The 25,546-nt window shown below is 43.6% G+C and overlaps 1 protein-coding gene across 4 annotated transcripts in view; it reads right to left on the bottom strand.

Moving 5' to 3' along the window:
- The window catches only part of CGNL1 (cingulin like 1), a 163,758-nt gene that overhangs the window by 98,874 nt on the left and 39,338 nt on the right, over window positions 1-25,546 (bottom strand). For 2 of the 4 annotated variants that reach the window (XM_072738628.1, XM_072738630.1), the window contains exons 2-3: window positions 1,599-3,200; window positions 664-758 (exon numbers count right to left, since the gene is read on the bottom strand). In XM_072738628.1, coding sequence (XP_072594729.1) covers window positions 664-758; window positions 1,599-3,182 — 1,679 coding nt within the window. In that variant the 5' untranslated portion in view covers window positions 3,183-3,200. The remainder of the gene's footprint in view (window positions 1-663; window positions 759-1,598; window positions 3,201-25,546) is intronic. The other 2 variants (XM_072738627.1, XM_072738629.1) reach the window with 1 other exon arrangement.

Genomic DNA, 25,546 nt, shown 5'->3' with positions numbered 1-25,546 from the left:
AATCCTATCAGATGAGACAATGGAAACAGAAACTCTAAATTCCTGACCTAGTATCTAAGGCAAGGACTGAAAACCAGATTACTCAAACTCAACCTCCAAGATAAGTATGTGAAAAGCAGTGCTTTTAAATGACTCATACATGCTTTAAATATCATAGAAGCATTGGCTCCTGGCCAATGTCAACTCTGGGGAGGGGAAAAGGTGGTTTTATTTATAACTGCTAATAAGAGACAATTGATTACTACTGTATGCATGAAGAACTCAAGGTGGCAGACTCAGTCAAAACTGAAGAGTAGACATTCTTCCCATCTTTGAGCTTTTTAAACAATAAAGAGTCATTTGAAAAATAAGGGCGCCTGGCTGGCAACTCTTGATCGTGAGGTCATTAGTTCGAGTCCCACATTGGATGTAGATTACTTAAAATAAATAAGTTTTATATATATATATATATTTTTTCATTATCCCCCTGCTCTTCACATCTACCCCCCCCCCCCCCCCGATTCAAATAATCTTATGAAAACCCCAGACATTGACTCCTCAGCCTCTAAGCCTCTAATAGTTCACACAGGCAGGAAGGAAGAGCAAAACACAAGATCCCAGTAAAGGAAATTAATATCCCATCAGAAAGGATAAGACTTTGCTCCTTTAAGGAAAATCACTAACCCTTCTTTGAGGTAATTGTAAAGTATCTGCTTGGCCGTCTCCTCATTGGTTTGTTGAGTGAGCTCTTGTTGGCCTTTCAACAGATCTGGTGTGGCCTGGAACATAAAATAAAGCCTGGTATTAGACCACAGGATAAAGTTTCCAGGAAGAAGGCAAAACCCTGAAGCAGAAGCTTCCAAACACGTTCCTACTTTCTGAAAACAATTCCTCAGGTAAGGATCCTCATTACAACTGGCCCCACCACTCAGCAGCTTTGTGACCTTGGGCAAGTTACTTAACTTTTCCTCACCTCAATTTTCTCACCTGTAAATAGAGATTAATAGTATCTACCTTCATAGGGTTGGTGCAATCCTAGAATCTATAACAAATAGTGCCTGACACTTACCAACCATATTATCATTTTTACCACTATCATTATTTTTTATTGGTACCACCAAAACACTAAACATACTAAACATCACATATACCTGGCAATTAGGAAAAATATTTATTACTTAAATAAATTCCATCACTTTAGGATTCACCTAAATTAAAATTAACCTAATTTCTCAGACCAGATATTAACCCAGTCACTCAATTTCATGAGAGAAGTCAATGTATCTACACAAACCTAAGCACTGAACCTCTGTGACGAAGCGAATTCTGCACACTTTGACATTTCACACACACGCAAACACAAAAATCAAGCATATAGTGTTGACAAGTCACTTTACAGACAAGCCCACAATGGGATTCCAGCTGTAGCTGAATTAACTTGGGAAACCATACAATTGGCAGTAGGCTGAAAACTCTGTAGGGGAAAACTAAAACCAATTGGCTGTGCAATTAGTGATTCAAGACGGAGGGTCCGCAGCCCTGTAGACTCCTGCAGCATGGGGCAGCAGCAGAAATTAAAAAAGGAGGAAAGACAGACAGACCAGACCCACTAGCATCACCTGAGTGTTGGAGGCGGAAGTAAATGTCTTCACAGAAATCTTCTTGGCACCAGAGTCGGGCGAAGTTGCTAGCGCCCGATTCTGCAACATCAGCGTCGCCGTGGCTGTCTTGATTTCCTCCTCCTTTTTATTCTGGGCTGGCGGGGAGGACACACGCGTGTTTGGACTCTCCCGACCCCCTCTGTTTGCTGGAGCTTTCCCATCCTTGCTCTGCTGGGCAGGCCGGAGGTGGGCCCCCTGCAGCTTGGCGAAGGCGCGGCCCACGCTCTGTCTCCCACGGTGCTCCTGGGCAGGTGACCGCTGCGGGCACACCTGCGACGGGCGGAGGAGGTGTTCGCTGGACTTGCCCAGGTTCCGGCTAAATTCACTGAGGTACTCCGAGTTCCCCTGCAGACCGAAAGGAAAGGCACTATCCACGCTTCTGGACCTCTTCCTGTCTTCTGGATTGATTCTGTTCCGCTTCCCAGGCCTTCCTCTCCTCTGGAGCCCGGGTTTTTGGTCAAACTTTTCAATCAGTTGATCCACACCAGGAATTGATCCCGTGTCAATATCCCGCCCAGTTCCTGGCAGGAAGGGGATATACCGTCTGTTTTCGTGGCGATTCACATTGTCAGCGTGGATGGCACATTCCTGATCATCAAGCAGAAATCTGTACAAAGAGTTGGCCGACGTGGGGGTTGCCGACGAGGAAGAGGACCTCCGGGACCGAGCTCCGTCCAGGACAGGTCCCGCTGAGTCTTGTCGCCGGAAGGGAAGCACGTCCGGCCTGGCCTTCTTGGCTTCAGGATGGGTGTGTGGGCTGTGGGCAGTGGGGGACCTCCCACTAGGGGAAGGGGCCTCCCCTACCAGCGCCTCCTCGGTGCAGCTCTGAACATTTACGCACACTGAGGTCTGCTTCTTGGGGTCATCGATGACCACAGAGCTGCACAAACGGATGGCCGTCACGCCGGATCTGCCCGCATCTTCCAAAGGAGGGCTGGTAGGCTGGGAACTACCAGGCTTGGGGAAGCAGCTCCATGCCTTCTTATTGCTGGTGCCTTCTTCTGTCAATGTGTTTAGCCAATTATGCTCAGGAGGCTGGTGATTTTGCAAGCTCGATTCATTCTTTTCAGGGTCATAGGGCTGCAAAAGCTCTGGATGCCTCTGAAAGTTCAACACGTGGGATGGCTTCATTGGCCCCTCTTTGCGTTCTAGAACCCCATTCTTGCCTTCGAAGAGAGAGGACTGTTTCAGGTTTCTTACTGGGCTGGGCTGGGCATACGGATTTTCTGGGAGCTGCAATTCCTCTGCGCTGTTCTCCTCCAGCACGGACCCGTTGCTGGAATGCAGAGGCAGGTTACTTATCACTGGAGACGGAAATGGTGGCCCATTTTCAGGAAAAGATGTGCCTGCCAGACACCGCTCTGCGTTATTCAGGACTATGTAGGGGTGACCATCGATTCCCTGCACCCGAATACTGACACCATAGGAGCCTGCCTTAGAGTGTTGGGAATTCCTTGGCTTTTTGCTATCATCGCTTGCGAGTCTCAGATGGACGCCATATTCTTGCTGTACGTGTTGGTATTCGCCGAAATACAGCTCCATGGTTCACTGTTTCCGCTACTGGGCAAGATGGGGGGAAAGAGGACATTAGGTTAGAATTACATCTGTTTAAATGAAGATTATGAGGGAAAAGTTCACAGGAAACAGAACACTTTAACCAGCAAGGCCACTTCAGAACCAAATGCTCATCCAAACAGGCCTTTCTGGGTGCCCTCAGTGACCATGGCGTTGTCAACACTGCGCTTGAACCCTGGCCTTTGGGTGGAAGACGGGCATAATAACCTGACACCTTTGGCATGACCTCCTTACTCTGTTTCTAGCTGACAGGCTGTTCTGGTTGCTTTGTTTTTTTCTTTAGTTGGTTTCCTCACACCTTATGCTATTTATCTTTAACCAATAGGATGTTCCAGTTACTAGCACTTGAGAACACGGTACTTTTCCATGGAACGATTAAGACTAGAGGCATTTCCGATGTTCACCATTTTTTCTTTTCTCCTGTACTACTGATCTTTCTGTTGGAGTAACACTTTTTACTTTTTTATGCACAATCTTGCTTTGAAATCTATTTATTTGGATATAATGTTCAGAACATTTTTTTACTTTGTTCATGAGGCTGACAATGAGAGTAAATGATTAAAACTAATTTCTCATTATTTTTTCTTAACAAAAAGGCTCCAGTAACACATTGATCTGAAACATGTTATAAAAAAAAAACTTTTTTGGGGATATGTCCCAATGCCAAGAATCGGTGCCATCACCTTTCTGGGGTGTGGCCACCATTGTCAAGAGACCGCACATAGATGACCAGGCAGGATGCCCAGCCCAGCCCACACTCTGAGGCCTGCCACCAGAAATTCACTTCTACCCCACCTGAAGAACTCCAACAACTGGTCACAGATAACAGCTCTCTCATTTCTTTCACTGCTAGGGGGCTTTTTCAGTTTTTCTTCTATTCTGGAGTCAGTCTGGTAGCAAATTTCCCAGAAAATCATCTATCTGATCCACATTTTCAAAGTGAGGAACTGTGCTGGTTCCTACTCACAAAGAGACCCAAAAGAGCAACTTAAGAGTTAGGATTTTTTTCGCCAGAGGCAGGAAGTCCAATGGATGCCACAATTATTTCTGAGGAACACCTCTTTTATCTTTCCACTCATCTACGTTTGGCATGTATCAGACACCTTAGGATTACAAGATGGCTAACCCAGCATTACCTACACCAAAGGTTTATTAGGCCAGCTGAGTCAACCTTTTTAAGGAGCTTTCCTGGAAGTCCCACCCACCAGTATTATTTTATATCTATCTTATTGGTGAGAAGTTAATCATATGCACACCCCTATCTCCAAGGACAGATTGAGAAACAGGGATGTTTAGCTGGTCATTGACACTCTCAACAAAATCAATGTCCTGTTGATGCTGGGAAGGCAGCCAATAATTTCTACCACAGTAATGTTTCTATCATTATTTTCAAATAATAGTTTCAATCTGTGGTTTTGATTTCTTCTTTGACCCATGGGTTGTTTTTGAGAAAGTTTTTTCATATCCATTCTGTTTGCGGTTGTGTTGTTTTGGCTTGAAGGGTCTTTATTTCTTTATGTCATGAATTTCTACATGTGCTGTAGCCAAAAAATTTAGTTTCTAGTATTCCTTCCTTTCTAAACATATTGAGGTTTTCCTTTGCAGGCAAACATATGGACATTTTTGTCAACATTTAAGAGGTAATGGATGTGATCTCTTTTTTAAGACACAGAATTCAAAAGATATCCATACAACCTTACCAATTACTTATTCGGCTACAGAACATCCTTACTTATTTTGTCTTTCCAGTTTGTCTTGGGTCTTCCTGGATACATCTGTCTCCTACTAGCACAATGCTGTCACTTCTGCTTGGTGATTTTTTTAAATGTAAAACATGTTAGACATCATCACCTCTAATTTTACAAATGGGAACAACTCAGAGAAGCACATTCATCTACAAATTCATCATTAACTCACCAACCCCAATTATCTCATTATGCCTACTTTTATTTTCAGAGTTATCCTAACAGTATTAAGTAATTCTTTTTTTTTTTTTTTTTAGATTTTATTTATTTATTCATGGAAGACACAGAGAGAGGCAGAGACACAGGCAGAGGGAGAAGCAGGCTCCCTGCAAGGAGCCTGACGTGGGACTCAATCCTGGGTCTCCAGGATTACATCCTGGGCTAAAGGCGGCACTAAATTGCTGAGCCACCCAGGCTGCCCTAAGTAATTCATTTTTAATCAAAGTAAAACAAGATATAATGAAAACTCGGACTCCCCAGCTTCCCTTCCTCATCCCCATTGCATTCCCCAGAGGAAACCAATTGCTGGTTTTAGCAATTTTAGCTCTTTCTCTAGTACTCACTTCCATATTGCTCAGTAATATGCCTAGCTGCAATTTCCTAACATCATTTTACATGTGGGAGATGGCACACTGTACAGGCAAATTTCTCATTCGGCTGGGTTCTCAATATTATTTATATTTATATTATATTATATTATGGTTATAATGTTATTTATATATTATTTTGATATATGCTTTTATGATTACATTAACATTTATTCATTAAAGAGCTAAACTGTAGACAGACTATGGCCATCTTTCCTTACAAAACTTTAACTTTTCTAGAGTTAATATCTAATTGCTGGGGACGCCTGGGTAGCTCAGTGGTTGAGTGTCTGCCTTTGGCTCAGGTCGTGATTCCTGGGGTGCTGTGATGGGAGTCCCGCATCAGATTTCCCACAGGGAGCCTGCTTCTCCCTCTGCCTGTGTCTTTGCCTCTCTCTCGGTGTCTCTCATGAATAAATAAAATCTTTTAAAAATATATCTAATTGGTATTTTCACTTGTCTTCTTTTCGATTCACTTACCTATCCTTTCATCAGCCGCATGTTAGATGCTTACCAGCACTAATTTCCAAATACCGAATATATCAGATAATTTGGTGATCTTCTCCCCCAGTGCCCTCCCTTCTGCAGCCTTCCATCCTCCTGTCTCATACTAGGGTCTGGTTGCTCTCTTCCTTCTGCGCCGAATCATTTCCTAAGCTTCAGATCTTCCTCTTTCTTAATTTACCCAATTGGCCTGAGGGAGCATAATTCTAGTAGCTTTTTAAGAGGTCCAAGGGAGTAAACTTTTTGAGTTCTTATGTTTTGAAAAATGTCTTAATTCTTTGCTTACTTTTGATTGCTAGTCTAGTTGAATTTAGAATCTGGGTTAGAAATAATGTTCCCTCTGATATTTTAAAGCATTACTCTGTTACCTTGTAGCTCCCAGGGATGCCATTAAGAATTCTGCTATAATGATATCCTTTCCTGTGTGTGTGCCCTGTGTATTTTTCTCTGACAGTTTTTTTTTAAGATTTTATTTATTTATTCATGAGAAACACAGAGAGAGAGAGAGAGAGAGAGAGAGAGAGGCAGAGACCTAGGCAGAGGCAGGCTCCCTATGGGGAGCCTGATGTGGGACTTGATCCCAGGACTCCAGGATCATGACCTAAGCCAAAAGCAGATGCTCAACCACTGAGCCACCCAGGTGCCCCTAATATGTTTCATAAATGCTATTCTCATTTTAAATATGAAATAGCTTCTCTCTCTGAAGATACTAACTTTTATCAAAAGAAAATATGTGGGATCCCTGGGTGGCGCAGCGGTTTAGCGCCTGCCTTTGGCCCAGGGCGCGATCCTGGAGACCCGGGATCGAATCCCACGTCGGGCTCCCGGTGCATGGAGCCTGCTTCTCCCTCTGCCTGTGTCTCTTGCCTCTCTCTCTCTCTCTCTCTCTCTCTCTCTCTCTCTCTCTCACTGTGTGCCTATCATAAATAAATAAAAATTTAAAAAAAAAAAGAAAATATGTTTCTGGGGGTGGGGGGTGCATGGGTGGCTCAGTTGGTTAAACACCTTCCTTTGGCTCAGGTCATGATGCCAGGGTCCTGGGATCAAGCCCCATCTCTCAGCAGGGAGCCTGCTTCTCCCTCTCCCTCTATTCCTCCCCCAGCTCCTTCCTTCCTTCCTTCCTTCCTTCCTTCCTTCCTTCCTTCCTTCCTTCTTCTTTCCCACTGTTCCTCCCTCCCTCTCTCAAATTAATTAATTAATTTCAAAAAGTTTATAAAAATAAAGGAGCACACTTTATTAAAAAAAAAGAAAGAAAATGGGATCAGCAGTTTAGTGCCTGCCTTTGGCCTGGGGCGTGACCCTGCAGTCCCGGGATCAAGGCCCACATCAGGCTCCCTGCATGGAGCCTGCTTCTCCCTCTGCCTGTGTCTCTGCTTCTCTCTCCCTCTCTCTCTCTGTGTGTCTCTCATGAATAAATAAATAAAAATGAAAGAAAGAAAGAAAGAAAGAAAGAAAGAAAGAAAGAAAGAAAGAAAGAAAGAAAGAAAAAAAGAAAGAAAGAAAGAAAGAAAGAAAGAAGAAAGAGAAAGAAGAAAAAAAAGAAAGAAAGAAAGAAAGAAAGAAGAAAGAAAGAAAGAAAGAAAGAAAGAAAGAAAGAAAGAAAGAAAGAAAGAAAGAAAAAAGTTTTTCTGCCTTCTGCAATATCACAATCTTCTGTAAAGTTTCTCTTTGCTGGTTTGTTTTGGTCCTTTCTCTGCTGTTGAAGTCTTTCCTAAGAGGACTCAGATCCTTGGCTGCCCGACTTATTTAACAGTAAAGTACTAAAAGCAGATTGGAGGCTCTGCAAGTGTGAAGGAGTTATTAGCTGGCGAGCTTCAAGTAAAGGGGCTGTGCCAAGATTTCCAATGAGAGATATGCACATTTCAGTATCTGGGGTATTTTTTTTTTCTGGAGTGGCTTGATTTTTCAAGGAAAGAATCTTCGAATCCATTGCTGAGGTTGCACAGGTGTGGCTACTGGCATGATGGGATAGGACAGGAGAAGAGCAGCTCTCATTCAATCCCTCTGTTTTCAGCCACCCACAGCCTCTTCCAAGATTATTCTGGTTCAGTTCCTCCAGTCTGTTGACTGGGGGGTGGGTGGGGGGAGCAGAGACAGGTGGGTGTCTAGATATCCAGGGTATAGAGATGGCTCTGGAGGGCTAGCTGCTCAAGACACTCACTTAGTTCTCTAGGTTTCAGTCCCTCATCCCTGTGTCCTACAGCAACTGACACCTTCCATCTCGCCTTCCATCTCTGAGCTTCCCAGGGGCTCTACAGGAAAGTCACCTTGTCTCTCCACCACTGCCACTTTAGGGTAAAGCCCTATCACCCTACCAATGCAATGGTCACTCCTCCATTTGTGAGTGAGCTCTCCTGCATAACGTCTGCATGGTCATTCTTTGTCTTCATAGCTTTAAACACTACCTTTTCAGTGGGATTTTGAAAAGGGGATAGATAAATCCTTTGCTTTTAAACTGATCTAGCTTGACAAGGCTAATAATATTTATAAAACATTTCAATACTAAAACAAGAACAGCAAGCAAGCCTTAGATGGAAAAAGCGATGCACAGAGCCCAATACCAGAATGTCTGGGTGGGTCTCAATCCGGTGTGCGTGTAGCACTGGCATGTGTTATTCTGGATCTCTACAAGTGTTTGTATCCATGAAAGTTTATAACAAATACTGTTCAACAGAAGAGCTTCTGACCAAACAAATTTGTTCACTGCAATGCTTTGTTTATGATATTTGCTAAATGGGATCACATTTTACTCACCAATAATCTCTTCTGCGCTGACTCTGAGTTTTCTATGAAAATATTTCTTCTAATATTTATTAATAAAATTCTTTTCCAGGGTTTTACAGCCCTTTTCATTAGCTGCTGCTACCACAGTCAACACTAATTACATTTCAATCTTTGAATAAGGCCACCTCAGTTGATTATAATCTTAGCTCCCCGTTAGCAAATTAATCCGCATATTTGAATTTCATGAAATCTCCACAATTTACATTCCCTTGACAACAAACCTCAATCCAATATTTTCACAGAATGACATTTCTCAGCTGGGCACTGGTGTTTTAAACAAATGTGGATTTCCTTCCCGAACACAGTGTAAACACTGAATTAATGAATGAATTTAAGGACAGCTGTTCATTTTCAGACACCAGGCCATGCCACAATCCTAATGTGCTCCACAGACACACTTGCTCAGTTGGAGACCAAGCACAACCAAAGACTTACATAATTTGGCAATAAACGTGGACCAATTGCCAGGACGTAACATTGTGGCACTTGGCAAACAAAAGTGGTGTTTTGGAGTGGAAATAATGCTTTTGGAAAAGACCACTAAATGATGATAATCGCTTTAGTTAGCAAGATCAATGAGTGTATTTCTGAGTAAGAACAAAGAGCTTCGCACTTGGAAGAACTATGAACATATGCCAGACAAACACAGTTCCTCTCTCTGGGCCATCACATGTTATCAGCTGAGCACAGAGATTAGTCACAATGCTGGGCCACATATCCCCACCTCACTGCTCTAATTCCTAGTGGCACCCCAAGACCTAGAAGCATATTCACCAGCCATTCCAAAGGCCCTGCCAGCTACCATGGAAACAGAGTTAGGCATTGGGAAATGTCACTGCCAGGTCTTGTCCTCCCTCCTGAGGATGACAGTCCACACGAGCCAGGCCAGGCTGGCCCAAACACCCAGCATGGCACCTGGCATAGTCAAAGGATTCTGTGTATGTTGCTTGAAACAAGTAATTTTTGCTTTATCATACAAGTCATTTAAAAGAGCATCTAAACCAGAGATAGGCACCTAATGAGCCTCCTCTGTGCAGTCTTGAGCATCATTCCAGGAAATAAGAAGTGAGCCACAAACCAAAAAGTAATTTCCCCTGAGTAAGATTCTGTGGCTGTTCTGTTCAGAGGGAAGCTACTACCAGTCGGATACACACGTTAACACTTCTAAAAAGTGGACAAAATGTTCTCTCCTAAAAGACTTGCTTATAGGACAGGTGGGAAGACATGAATTTTAGAGGGTATATCCATAATAGAACTTCAGTGAAAAATGGGTGTGGAAAACTTAAGACTAGCGAAATGCATACTGTTTTTTTTTTAAAGATTTTATTTATTTACTCACAAGAGACAAAGAGAGAAGCTGAGACACAGGCAGAGGGAGAGAGAGGCTCCCTGGGGGAACCTGATGTGGGACTTGATCTCAGGACCCAGAGATCATGACCTGAGCCAAAGACAGACACTCAACCACTGAACCATCCAGGCATCCTGCAAATTGATTTTTAAATGTGCATATTCCCCAACATGACAGAAAGAGTCGGTCTTACCCAAACTAAGCTCCATGATCTTTCTTTTCGTCCTTCCTTCCTATCAGTTCTGTGGTGCAAACATAGGAAACTGATCAAACTTTGAAGATTTCGGGGTGCCTGGGTGGCTCAGTCAATTAAGCATCTGCCTTCTGCTCACGTCATCATCTCAGTGTCCTGGGATCGAGCCCCACATCCCTGCTGAGCAGAGAGCCTGTTTCTCCCTCTCCCTCCCGCCCTGCTCATGTTTGCTCTCTCTAATAAAAATGAAAAATTAAAAAAAAAAAAAACTTTGAGGATTTCAAAGGGAATGTCTTCACAGAGTCAAGGCTGCAGAACTCCAAGGAAAGACAATTTCAAAAATAAACCCTGAGGTTTGAACATGACAGCAGAGTTTCTGTCTAATCTACATAGTTCAGGATGGTTTGAATAAGATGAGAATGATGACCAACATCTTAAATGAGAATGACAACCAAATGTTTTCCATTTGGGGGGAAAAATAAGTTTTTAATATAAGTGCTGCAGCTTGCCTCTAAATCCACCCTCATACAGAAAGGAAAGTGGCTAAAGAGAGTAGGGAGGAAAAAGCCTGTAGAAAGCCTCCTTTTATACTAAGGATGGATGCTTTGGAGAATCAACCAGGAGTGTAAGGATCAGGGGTCACTAGTACTAAGCAACTGACCATACTCAGACTGCAGCGTGGGTGCCAAGTTGGCTTTCCTGGGACCCCCCTCCCCACCTCTTCTCTGAAAGTCTGTCTCTCCTGTCCCCACGGACAGTCCCCACTACATTAGTCTCTGTTCTACTTTTGGCCATTCTGACCTCACTCTTCTTTTCTTATCTGGTTAGCATATATATTACCAATTACATTTATAATGTTCTTAAATTCCCAACTTTAACTCTAAAATTCAGTGACTGATATTTTATATTCCACATGGTCTCTGAAAAAAAAATACAGAATTCATGTCCAAACAGTGTTGAAGATATATTATTCATACTTTTTCACCTCTTGACCCCGTAATGATTTCTAAAAAGTTCTCCCACCAATATAGGGCTAAGAGATGGGAGTCTGGGGTTGTGAAGACAAGTAATGGAGCCCAGCACCAGGTGCGGGAGTGGAGAAGGTGTTCTGACACTTGACTCAGGTCAAATCCTGGTTCTGGGCAGGTTCTTTAACATCTCCGAGTGTTTCCCTATCTCTAAAGTCAGATTACTGATGATGACTGCATAAGATAATTGTGAAAATTAAATCATATATTGTAGGCTAAGTGAAATACCAGAAAATAATAGGTGAAAAAAAATTAAAGTGGCATTTGTGGCCACTAGAAAGCTAACTTCTTGGGGCACCTGAGTGGCTCCATCAGTTAAGCATCTGACTCTTGGTTTCAGCTCAGGTCATGATCTCAGAGTTGTGAAGTCAAGTCCCATGTTGGGCTCTATGCCAAGATTTTCTCTCTCTCTCTCTCTCTCTCTCTCTCTCTCTCTCTCTCTGCCTCTCCCCCTGCTCCTTGGCTAAAGAAAAATAAATTTAAAACTTAAAGTAAAAAAAAAAAAGAAAGCTAACTCTGATCATAGAATGTTTTTAAATACGAGGCAGAGGCTAAAAACCCCACTGATTAACTGAACAGCATTAATCACCAACATCCTGAAATAATTTATTAACTAATTAAGAACCCAAACAGCTCAGAATCTAAAGTACAGTGCTGTCTCCATAGTGGAAATTTAATAATTGTTGCAAGAATAAATGAATGTCTTTATGTTGCCAAGCACACAGAAAAGATCTTAACCAGAGACAGATCCATGACATTTGTGTTGACATTTGGTGTAAGCCCCAAATACAAAAACAGAAGGTTATCTATCACTGCCTTTTTTCTATACACCAAAATCTAGCCTCAAAATCCTCCTCAACATGCACCCTTAGAGTCACTGACCATCAGTGTAGACCTAAAATAAAACCTACTTGCTATTCCTGACACATGATACTTACCTAAAACAACCTACACTGAAGCCAAATATCCAAGAAATGAACTTCCTAAAACCTGAGGGAGTCCTTTCAGATTTCCTGAGAAATCTGTCCAGTCTTGACACTAACTACATCGTAGTCAACTCTAAACATTAGAATGGGGCAGCCTGGGTGGCTCAGCGGTTTAGTGCCTGCCTTTGGCCCAGGGCGTGATCCTGGAGACCCGGGATCGAATCCCACGTCGGGCTCCCGGTGCATGGAGCCTGCTTCTCCCTCTGCCTATGTCTCTGCCTCTTCTCTCTGCGTGTGACTATCATAAACAAATAAAAATTAAAAATTAAGGGATCCCTGGGTGGCGCAGCGGTTTGGCGCCTGCCTTTGGCCCAGGGCGCGATCCTGGAGACCCGGGATCGAATCCCACATCGGGCTCCCGGTGCAGGGAGCCCATTTCTCCCTAAAAAAAAAAAAAAAAAATTAAAAATTAAAAATAAAAATCTCCCTTCAGCTATGAAAACCCTGTTCCTTCTTCCTACTCCAGCAGTTCCTGCCAGTTCTGGATTTCCTGACAGTCTGCCTTTGGGGGCTCCACACGGGCTCTCCAGGAGGGGCTCTCCTGTTGATTGGTTTTGTCCCAACAACTGCATTTTAAGCGCTCCAAATGCCCAACTCTGAGTCAGGCACGCACATCATGGCTCACCGTGCCATGGCAAGTGCAGAGGCTTTCTTTGCACCATTTTGTCTGCTCAGAGCCTCACAGTCCTTATTTTCTCCCCTTTAGGGATGTGTAAACTCTTGAGGGATCAGTGACTTCCTGCAACGTCACACCTGGCTCAGGGGTGGCAAGTGATTTAGGATCAGACCTTCTGTCCCAGGGACCCAAGCTCTTTCCTGAGCAGGGACCACGTTTTCGTTTTCTGCCACCCGCAGCATCTGATACGATCACACCAGGCGTGGTCGGTGTGCCACTATGTCCCACCACACTGGCTTGCCATCAGCCTCAGGACTGTCACATCTCAGGAGCAGTGTTACTCTTCCAAGAGGCCTTCCTCCTTGCCATATTCCTGGCACCCAGGACGGTGTCTTACACATGCAGGCACCAAATGAATAAATGAATGAACTAATTAATAAAGTAGGCACGATGCACGTAGCTCCTTTTAAAATTTGAACAATTTTTTTTTTTTTTAAGATTTACTTATGAGAGAGAGAGAGGCAGAAACACAGAGGGAGAAGCAGGCTCTTCAAAGGAAGCCCGCTGTGGGACTGGATCCAGAATCCCAGGATCATGCCCTGAGCAAAGGCAATGCTCAACTACTGAGCCACTTAGGCAACCAAAACACTTTTTTTAAAGTCAGCATTTCGCATAACAAATCTCCTATGCCCACCATTCATGCACACTCCTACCTCCACCTGTTATATGTGTCACTGTTTAAAACACTATATCTTAGGGGTGCCTGGGTGGCTCAGCGGTTGAGCATCTGCCTTCAGCTCAGGGAGTGATCCCTCTACCCGTCTCTCTGCATCTCTCTCATTGTCTCTCATGAATAAATAAATAAAATCTTTTTTAAAAAAGAAAAAATAAAACATTAGAACTTGATCATCAGCATCATTATGGCTTTCCTTCTCACCCATGTTTATATGATGTGTGTACTTCAAAGGCAGAAAATAGTCCATGGGCTATCAAGCATCTTCTAAGGGAAGTAAGAGGGACACCGTGGAATTCCAACAATGCCAACTGTAAGAAGCCCGATTCCCAGAACCTCCTCAGACAATTCTCCAAAGTGAATTCCAAAGCTAGACATTCTCCCCTGAAATATATGTTATGCCTCCTGCCAAGTATCTCTTCTTGGTCACTCAAAATAAAAATAACCAGGGAAATCTGCCTTTCAGGGAAAGGTGGCAGGAGTCAGCATCCTAGGAAATCTCACCAAATGATTGCAAAATCCAGGGCCATCAAGGAAAGGTCCATGGCATGCAGCCTTCCCACCTCCCTGCAGCCATCAATTCATAAGCCAACCAAATGCCATAAATGCACCTCTCAGGTTGTTTGCACTGGGCCCAGAAAGACTAGCCTATCAAAGACAGGCACCTGGATTTGCCCACAGAGGCATCACACAACATGACTACTAAAAACAAACAGAAGAGAACACTGGATAGCCACCCAAAAATCTTAAAACATAAAATTAGAATAAACCTAAAATAGAGACCTAACAGATTCCCACACATGTAAATGCAGGTTGTCTGTTATCCAGTTATCACTGCAACATCTGCACCAGAAGTCCAAAAAATTCTTGGGCGAGTGGCAGGAGCAGGGGGCTGTCCTAAGAGCTCAAAGTCATGCCAAACATGCTCCATCTCGTTTGCACTGGTTACTCGGGTAAGTGGAGAATGGAAGGTTCTTTTAGATAATCTGAGCATTTCTGAAGTCCTTACCCCTCTTCTCCTTTCCTGAAAGCAGTCCCACCCTATCCCCACCTTCACTGTCTGCTCTTCGTCTCTGCCCCAGTCTCCCTGGGCAGCCCAGTGTGGCTGCACAACTCCACGTGGCTAAGCTCATTAATATGAGAGACTGAGATTATATTTGGAGTTGTATGGTCTGAATGCTATGTCTCCCCCCACCCCAAAAAAATTCATGCTGAATTCCTAACCCCCAAAGATGATGGGGCCTCTGGAGGTGCTGATGTAATTGAGGGTAGAGCCCTCACAAATGAGATCAGTGTTCTTTTAAAAGAGACCCCAGATAGGTGCCTGGGTGGCTCAGCTGGTTAAGTGTGTCTGCCTCCGGCTCAGGTCATGGTCTCGGGGTCCTGGGATGGAGCCCTGTACTGGACTCCCTGCACTGGGCTCCCTGCTCAGGAGGGGGGCGTGCCTCTGCAGGCTTCTCCCCACCCCCAGCTGTGCTCTCGCTCACTCTCTCTCTCAAATGAATAGCTAAAAATTTTTTTAAAGTAAAAATAAAAGAGGGAGATCCCTGGGTGGCTCAGCAGTTTAGCGCCGCCTTCGGCCCAGGGTGTGATCCTGGAGACCCAGAATCGAATCTCCCTGCATGGAGCCTGCTTCTCCCTCTGCCTGTGTCTCTGCCTCTCTCTCTGTCTCTTCTTGAATAAATAAATAAAATATTTTCAAAAAAATAAAGTAAAAATAAAAGAGAAAAGATCCCAGAGATTCCTCTAGTCCCTTCTACCTTGTGGGGACACAGCAAGAAGGTACCAGCTATGAACCAGGAATAGGACCCTCATCAGAATGCCACACACTGCTGGTGCCTTGATTCTAGACTTCCAAAACGGTGAGAAATCCATTTCTGTTGTTTATAAACTACCCAGTCTCTGGTATTTTGTTGGAGCAGCCCAGAGGGACAAAGACAGAAATGAGCAGGATATAAATGCACATATATATTCAAATGAAATGTGTATGGAAGTACTACTCACAGCTCCTTTCAAAGCAAGGATCTGTCTCCTCTTGGGTCTCATTTCCCAAGGGGACAATCCTCTCCTCTCCAGCCTCTGGGGGCCAGAGGCACCTGGGGCAAAAGTCAGAACTGGGAGCTTTTGCCTACACGCCTTCATAACCCCCAGCCCTGGCAGCGATGGGGAAAAGCCATCAACTCCACTTTTTGTTTTATATGGAAATATCATTACTTTATACAGATGTCTCAGGTACAGAAGTTTAATGATTCATGATGTTCTTCAATAATTAGAAATTGAAGCAGTAACCAGAAACAGAAGGTTCAATTATGTAAATAAACAAAAGTATTACCCATTTTATCTTTTGGGGGTTTGTCAGTATATTCTTTGGTATGCATAGGAATACGGGTATTTTTATATCCACTCTCTTGAAAGCATGCTAAAATAGCCCACTCGGAGCCACACTAGTCTTATTGTGTTAAAAATAGCTTTTCACAAGCAGTTTGAGATGTTAAAACCTATTCCTAGGTGTCCCAATTTCACAAGCTTGTGTCAGTACAGATGCCTTTAAAGAAAAAATACTCAGGGCGCCTATGTGGTTCAGTTGGCTATGCATCTGCCTTCGGCTCACTCAGGTCATGATCCCAGGGTCCTGGGATTGAGCCCCGTATGGGGCTCCCTGCTCAGCGGGGAGTCTGCTTCTCTCTTTCCCTCTGCCTGCCGCTCCCCCTGCTTGTGTTCTCTGTCTCTCTCTCTCTCCATGTCAGATAAATAAAATCTCTTTAAAAAAAAAAATCTCAAAGACCCTTAGTAATGTACAAATATAAAACTATTATGATATCACACAACCAAAACAAATCTGCACAAATTAAATTATATTTTTGTTTATTCAAACAAAATACAATTCAAATTCACAAAATAAACTTAATATCCAAGGTACTGTTAATTTTGTTTATTCAAACAAAATACAATTTAAATTCACAAAATAAACTTAATATCCAAGGTACTGTTAATTTTGTTTATTCAAACAAAATACAATTTAAATTCACAAAATAAACTTAATATCCAAGGTACTGTTAATTTTGTTTATTCAAACAAAATACAATTTAAATTCACAAAATAAACTTAATATCCAAGGTACTGTTAATTTTGCTGAAACTGAATCACCCTATGTGGTGTGAACAAGAAGACACTGACTCTGACAGTGCAGGTCCTCCTGGTTTCACTGCATACACATTACCTTGTGCAATTTCCTTTTTTTTTTTTTTAAGATTTTATTTATTTATTTGAGAGCAAGAGAGAGAGCACGCACACAAGCAGAGTGGGGAGCAGAAAGAGAGGGAGAAGCAGATGCCCTACTGAGGAGGGAGCCCCATGCAGGGCTCCATCCCAGGACCTTGGGATCATGACCTAAGCCAAAGGCAGACGCTTAACAAAATGAGCCACCCAGGTGCCCCATCCTTGTGCAATTTTCCATGCTCTTTCCTTATTCAGACGATTGCAACACTTCCCTTTGTGCAGTCTGCCATAAAACTACTGGGTCTTCCCGTGGTACAACGGCCTCATTTATGTTCTCACTGTATCTCAGTTTCTTTCCAATAATAGTTCACGATAATTAAAACACAATAATATTACCTGAAACCCAAGTCTTATAAACATAGCCACTGGAACTGAGTGTTGGGACCCAGGGGTCACTCAGGATATACGGATGCTAAATCCCATTTGGTCCCTAACTAGTTGTCACGGAGAGGCTCTCTCTGGGCTAGGCCCCCTTCCATGGCATTACACGGACACAGTTCTGTTCCCACAGAACTTACACACTAGTGGGGAGAGAGAACAAACAAGTAACTCAGGTAGTGACAAGTGCTGTGAAGAAAATGAAGAAGGGCAAGGAGGACACAAGTGGTGGTGAAGATCCATCAGAGCTACAATGACCGAGGAAGGCCCCTCTGAGAGGAGAACATCTGATTTGAAGGCTATGAGGAGAGCTCTGCAAGCCGGGCGAGCACCAGGTAGACAGAACAGCAAGTCTAGAGTTCCCAAAAAAAGGGATGTTTTATTCAAGTCGGAGGATTAACAAGAAAGCCAACCTGGCCGGAACAAATTGAGAGGTGAGCAGGGGACGTAAGGCAGAGGGCAGAGCAGTGGGCAGGAGCCAAATTATGGGGGACCTGAGGGGATCTAAATGGCTCTGGGTCTCATCCCAAGTCAGGTGGTTAGTCAGCAATAGGAGCAAATGTTATTCAAAATCAAGGGCCTGATGAGCTCCCCTAGGAAGTAACACAGATAGAGAGGCTGAGGACTGGGCCCTGGGGCCTTGCTACATGGGGTGCTCCTGGACCAGAGTAACAGCATCATCTGGGAGCCCCACCCAGACCCACTGAATCATTATCTGTATTTGATGAGATCCAGGAGGGCCTAGGCCCCATGCCAGCAACACTGAGGAGAGGGAACAAAGATACCAGAGTAGGGCCAGCCACCAGGGGATGGGAGAAAACCGGGGAGTGTGGTGGCCTACTAGCCCACAGAAGCTGGCATTTCAGAAAGAGAAAGAAAGAGGGTCCAATAAGACGCTGAGAAGCCAGTGAAGACTAGGGTTTGATCCTAGTAGTAGGCAGGACAGAGATCAAAAGTGAAGAGAACTCGGTCACTGACTAGGAAGACAGGGAAGCAAAGGAACGGAGCAAAGACAACTCTTTCAAGGAACGTCAATTATCACAGAAACTAAAATACAAAAATACAGGCAGGCATGGAAACCCGAGATGCCTCCCCTGCCCACCCGACTCCCCTTCCACCCCAGTATGAGGTCTCTGCAGGAGCTGCCCCCAACCCCCAGGAGTGCGTATGGAGTCTGGCAGGGCACCAAAGAAACACAAAATCTGGTCTTGAAGCTCACAAAATTCTGAGCCAGACCTCACCTAATTTTGAGGAATGTTACTCTTCTCCCTCCCTCTGGCAGTGGCCTACTGTCCTGGTTGCAGCCCAGCCTCCATGGGTGTGCTGGAGCCCAGCCGCAGAAGAGGTACAGTCTGCATTTCATTTGGATCAACGGCAAAAGCACATGGAAATACCTTTCCACCTTGGAAATGCCAGAGAAGACATAAGCAAATCCAACTTAAAAGAATCCAAAAGGGAAAAAGTCATTCCTTCTCCCTCGCCCCTACAGGACTCCTTGACCTACTCATGCCCATGCCCATGCCCACTGGGTCCTACCCCCAGGAGAGAAGAGCCTACAGAGAATCACATTCTCCAAGTAAGAAGGCTTTCGGAGACCATGGAACCCAGCCTGACTTCCATTAGGCAAACCACTTTCAAACTCCTTAGATCCCAGTGTTTAGACCCAAATCATGGCTCTGGGATGCATTCCCATCCCCATTATCACACTTCTTTTCCCTCAGGAACATGAGAGCAGCAACTCTGGTTCACTTCCCTATGCCTACACGCAGTACTGACATTAGTCCCTCATCTCTGTCTTACCTGTCCCATAACACGCCACATGGAAGTACTTCTTTATATGATAATAATAAAATAATAATAATAATGTAATTAACTCTTAAACACTCACATTCTGCACCAAGCACACTCCTAAATGCTTGTACACTAAACATTAAACTACTTTGAACTGTAATGTCCACAACCAACCTCTGGACATTCGCCCAATGTTGAACATTAACACCCACACTTTAATTTGGGTGGGTAAGTGATGATCTGTATAGAAAAAGACTGAAAGGGGAATATACTTCAAGGTCTTATTTTTCTCCTAGGGGCTCAGTTTAGAAAGGCTCTGTATTAAAACCCAAAGTGTAATTTGTTTTCCTGGCTAGCTCTCCCCAGTTGGAGCTTCCTCTGAGTCACAGCAGTAGAAATCGCAGTGTGAAGCCCTAGCAAGTTTACCCTGTACGCTTTGACTGTCCTGAGGGTGGCAGGAAGCAGACATTCCTATCAAAACAGGTGCCAAGTTGTGAGATGCAACAGGAAATAAAAGTAAGTAACTTTTTAAAAATCCTAGACATGAAAAAGATCACTACAAAGGAAAGAGAAAAAATGAAGAGGAAAAAGGAAGAAACAAATGGAAAACAATGAAAGGAAGTCCCTCCCTGGCAGTTAAGAGGTTTTTGGTGTTTTTTTGTTTTTTTTTTTTTAACCTGCCCATCTGTAAGAGTTGAGGGTCACACATTTCCCTGGAGCTTCAGGCTTGTTTTTGTTTCCTAAGCCAGTGACAGCTCCTATGACTTCTCTACTTCTATGGCATGAGCAGAGAGTTGTAAGGCAAAGACACGATCATCTATCTAAGGAGCTAAAAACATTTAACAGTAAAAGTAGAAACATGAAGAACTCACATCAGCATCCCAGAAAAATATCTGCCTCAAGGAAGCCTTGGCCTTTAACAGAGAACTTTTTTACCAATCACTCACATCCACATTGCAATGTTATAGCTTACCAAGCACTTCCAAATTCACAATCTCGGGCAGGGCAGGAGCTGGAGCCCTGCTCAGAGCCATCAGAGAGCCATCAGAGATGCTCTCCAACCCTTCTCCGTCCAGCCCCCGCCCCCCCCCCCCCCCCCATCTCACACAGGCTCAGTATGTTTGGGGAATGGGGTTATGTTTTTCTCCAACTAAGTGATTATAATCTTTCCACTGAGCAACATTCCTTGATCCTAATGCTTCTTTTGGCCAAAAGTGTCCCATCATAGCATCAGACAATTGCAATAGAGGCTTTACCCTGAAGCTTTCATATGTAAATATACCACTAAGAATGTTACCTGGACCCATCTCCTACCCCGGATCACTGCAGGAATAATAGGGTCCTTTCTCATTTAAAGGTAGAATGGGAATTGAGTTTTAATTTAAGAAAGGGCCCCTCAACAGTGCAGGGATGCCTATCCTTCTATAAGAGGGGTGCATGAATCTGTCTCACAACAAAACACCATATGCTGAGTGGATGAAACGATAGAAATTTATTTCTCACAGTTCTGGAGGCTGGAAGTTTAAGATCAATCAAGGCTCTGACTGACTTGAGTTCCTGATGAGAGCTCCCTTCCTGGCTTGTAGATGGCAGATTTCTACCTGGGTCAACACAAGGCCCTTCCTCAGTGCCTGTGTGCAGAGGGAGATCTCTCTCTCTTCCTCTTCTTCCAAAACCACTAATCCCATGGTGAGGGCCCTACCCTTATGATCTAACCTAATCTAATCCTAATTACTGCTCAAAGGCTCCATCTCCAAATACCATCACATGGAGGGTTAGGACTTTGACATGTGCATTTGGGGAGAATATAAACATTTAGTTCTGCAAATGGGTAGAGACAAAAGGAAGCAGAGAGAGAAAAGATGATGGGAACCCTGTCACCCAGTGGCAAGGACCCCACCAATCATTTGGTAGATAGAATTAAACGTCCCCAAGCTTTTTCCTAACTCTGTTCCCTGACAGCTAAGCCTACATCTCCACATTTTTCTCTCCCAAAGAACCATCAGACTGAAAGAGATCTATCTGTATTGCAAATGCATGAAACAACAGAACGGGGTAAGGAAAAAAGGAAATGTTCTAAGTAACTCTAGAAATGAGTAGAGACCATAAGACCAAAAGCAAAAGGAACTATACACAGGTATTTTAGGGTAGTTGATAAAGTTGTTTCCTACAGAGGGATGGGTTAACAATGCTGAAACCACTACATGTGTATACTAGGACTAGACAAACTGTTAAGTAAATGGATGGCAGATGATGGGAGCCTTGTTTCTTCTCACTGTTGGAGTGGGAGGCTATAGATTTACAAGAGGAGAAGGCTAGGATGATCTTCTGATGATGGGTTTACACTTGGAGACAAGAGTGGGAACTTGTATTTAGCTCAGTATCGATACAGATAGGTCCATATTTATTTTATTAGGCCCATGATTATTTTTTTTAAGATTTTATTTATTTATTCATGAGAGAAACACAGAGAGAAAGAGAGGCAGAGACACAGGCAGAGGGAGAAGCAGGCTCCACGCAGGGAGCTCAATATGGGACTCGATCCTGGGTCTCCAGATCACACCCTGGGCTGAAGGCGGCACTAAACTGCTGAGCCACCCGGGCTGCCCTAGGTACATATTTATATATACCATACATACATAGTTTTTCCTTCCTCTGTCAGCCAAGAGGGCTTAGAAGCAACAATATTGCAGTAGCAATGAGCATATCTAACATCCAAATCTTGGTCTATAATGCCAATTAATTCTCTCGTAAAAGGAACCAGGGTTCCTTTAAGAAATGGCTACTTCTAGGACTGGGGCAGGAGACATACCAGAGAGCCTGGAACATCTTGTAGTGCCAGAAAGTAAGGAGGTGCTTTAAAAAATAAAAAACAAAACAAACGACCCACAGTATAATATATAATTAATATATAATTAATGTAATAATGGAGATATATGTAAGAGACATGGAGCTTCCAATGGCCAAAACTAGAACACTTTAAGCAACAAAGAAGTATTAAAACTCAAAATATAAAAATAAATATCTATGAGTACATGTTTATATAAGCAAATGATTAAATAAGTACATAAATCAAGAAAGAGGGACAAATTTCCCATGCAGAAGAATTCTAAATAACTGATTCAGATTATCTGCCTCAAAGGAAGGAGAATATAACTCCTCACTCCCTGAGTATAGGCCGCACACGGTAACTTCCTTCCAGAGAGAACAGTATGGAAAGAAGAAAAAAAGAATAACTTTGCAGTGGAGAAACCTGACAACATGACCTCAGCCAGGTCCACACTTCATCAAGGTCAATAGCAAGTGATAAGTCATATTGATAGTGTTTACTGTGATGAAAATGGCACTTTACCTGTTGTTTTCTTCCCCAAAACTCCTAATACCAGTGTAATCATGAAAAAGCCTAAGACAAATAGCAATAGAAAGGCATCCTATAAAATATCTGACTAGTCCTCCTCAAAACTGTCCACAACATCAGAAACAAAAGTAGTCTCAGGAATTATGTCAGCCCAGAAGAGTCTACAGAGGCATGACAACTACATGTAATATGGTATCCTAGATGTGATCCTTGGACAGAAAAAGGACATTAGGGGATCCCTGGGTGGCTCAGTGGTTTGGCGCCTGCCTTCGGCCCAGGTTGTGATCCTGGAGTCCCGGGATCAAGTCCCACATTGGGCTCCCTGCATGGAGTCTGTTTCTCCCTCTGCCTGTGTCCCTGTGTCCCTGTGTCTCTGCCTCTCTCTCTCTCTCTCTCATGAATAAATAAATAAAATCTAAAAAAAAAAAAAAAAAAAGATTAAGAAAAAGGGTATTAGATGGGGTGCCTGGGTGGCTCGGTTGGTTAAATGTCTGCCTTTGGCTCAGGTCATGATCTCAGGGTCCTTGGATGGAGCCCCACATCAGGCTCCCAACTTGGTGGGAAGCCTGCTTCTTCTTCCTCTCCCCCTGCCTGCGGCTCCCCCTGCTTGTGTTCTCTTTGTGTCAAATAAGTAAAATCGTTAAAAAGAAAAAGATATTAGATAAAAACCAAGGAAATCTAAAGACAATAATGGACTGTAATAATAATTTATCAAAATTGGTTTTGTAATTGTGACAAACCAAATGTATGATGTTAATAGAGGAAACTGGGTGGGTAGTATATGGAAACTCTCCATACTATCATCACAATCTTGTTATGAATCTAAAACTATTGTAAAATAAAAAGTTGTTGTTGTTGTTTTGTTTTTGTTTTGTTTTTGTTTTTTGTTTTTTTAAGTATCATTTAAAAAGAAGCCACCAGGCAGTCAAACCCACTACTGTGGTCCTTGCGGTCACTCCAGAGCCAACACTTGCAATTCCTGACTCATCTTCCACCTCTAGCCTGTTGGGTGGTCAGAACACAGATACTCCTGTCCTTCAACAAGTTACCAGGCATACCACCCTGGTTAGATCTCAGAGCAGTACTCCTGGATGGTATCTCTGCCAAAAAAGAACAGGGTAAATAATCTTCCAGGACCCAGTGAGCACAGAGCATCCGTCACAGGGACCTGAACAGAAACTCAGCAAGTTCCCGAGCTCAAAGGCTGTGCAAGCTGGAGTGTGAATATGCTCTCCAGCTGGCGACAGTTTCCCAGAAGACAAAGAGAAGAGCAAAATGACTAAAAAACTTGCAAACTGGAGGCGCCTGGGTGGCTCAGTTGGTTGAGCATCTGCCTTCAGCTCAGGTCATGTCCCAGGGTTCTAGGATCCATCACCCCATCAGGCTCCCTGCTCGGCAGCGAGTCTGCTTCTCCCTCTCCCTCTGCCTCTCTTCCAGCTCATGCTCTCTCTTGCTTTCTCTCTCAAAAAAATAAATAGAATTTTTTTAAAAACTTGCAAACTGCATCTTGTGGAGGGGAGAATGAGCATGTGGAAAGCTGGACAAACACTGAAACTATACCTTCCCCAGAGAACACAGCATGGGGGCAGAGTTTAAATGGGGCGTCAAACAAAACCTATTCACCAGTGTTGCTTATGGAGGACAGAACTCTGGCCCCTTCCTCCTCCATCTCAGAGCCAAAGAGCTCTCCTAGAGAGAAACATTAATTGAATGAAAAACAGAAGAGCCGTGTTAGTCAAAGAACAGGAGAAATAAAACAGAAGAAAACAGAAATAAAAAGAGATTGAGAGCAAGGAAGAAACAGTGAAAAATGAGAGATAAGAGGAAACCAATTATACCGAATAAGATATTAATTAAACTTGCTTGGCCACAGGAAGCCACAGTGACAGGAAGCGCAGACCAGGGTATCATTTGGACTGAACAGAAGGAGTGGCCAAGTTAAAGCCCCATTTAAAACATTCCTTAATAAGCACCACCTGAGGGACGCCTGGGTGGCTCAGTGGTTGGGCCTCTGCCTTCAGCTCAGGGCCCGATCTGAGAATCTCAGGATCAAGTCCCACATTGGGGTCCCTGCAGGGAGCCTGCTTCTCCCCCTGCCTATGTCTCTGCCTCTCTCTATGTGTCTCTCATGAATAAATAAATAAAATCCTTATAAAAAAAAATTAAATGGCATCTGAGGACTCAGCTGCCCAGCCACGCTCTTCACAGCTGCTCCCCTCTTATAAATGCTTGTCCCTCTGAGACTATCCCTGAGATCTCAGACACCTCGGACTGTCACCTGCCAGAGCCAGACTATCACCACCTTGCTTTGATCTGGACCCAGTGCTGCCAAAGACCTAAGCCACACAGTCAAAGACCATATCTGCCAGGCAGTGACATAGATCCAATCCCAAGGCCCACCAGACACCCCGGCCACATCTCCCTAGACCCTCTTCCAGCTTCCTCCACAGGAGCTATATTTTTTATTTTAAAATTAATGTCCACCTCCTCTATGAGACTGCAAGAGACATGAAAACGAGGGCTATACTGGGTTTTGCTCACCATTTTACCCCATTCCCTGTTCTGTTCTGTCAATTGCTCCAGAAGATTCTTCACTATGCCCTTGCCTCAAACCATACACCTAGTGGGTGATAGACATGGGATTTATACCCTGAAGCCTGTGCTCTGAATCACTAAAACCATAGAAACCAAGGAAACACAGGCAATGTGTTGAGAGTTTAGGGGCCAAACAGACTGGACGATGGGTCATGCCTAACAAAATTCAGTTTAACAGAGAATCAAAGGCCCTGAAGAAACCGACTGTTTGACTCCACGATGGCTAAGGCACAGAAGCAAATCTTGGTTTTTTTGTGTGTTTTGTTTTGTTTTTGCAAATCTTGTTTTTTAAGGAAAAAAAAGAGTTGGGGCATCATAGCTGATAACAAGCTCACCGTGAGACAGAGGATGGTCAATGAGCACAATGATCTCTGGGAATTATACATCCAGATTCAGCAGGGCAGTA

The sequence above is a fragment of the Vulpes vulpes genome, chromosome 15 (assembly GCF_048418805.1).
Source record: "Vulpes vulpes isolate BD-2025 chromosome 15, VulVul3, whole genome shotgun sequence".
Lineage (NCBI taxonomy): Eukaryota > Metazoa > Chordata > Mammalia > Carnivora > Canidae > Vulpes > Vulpes vulpes.
This window is presented reverse-complemented; position numbering and strand designations above follow the sequence as displayed.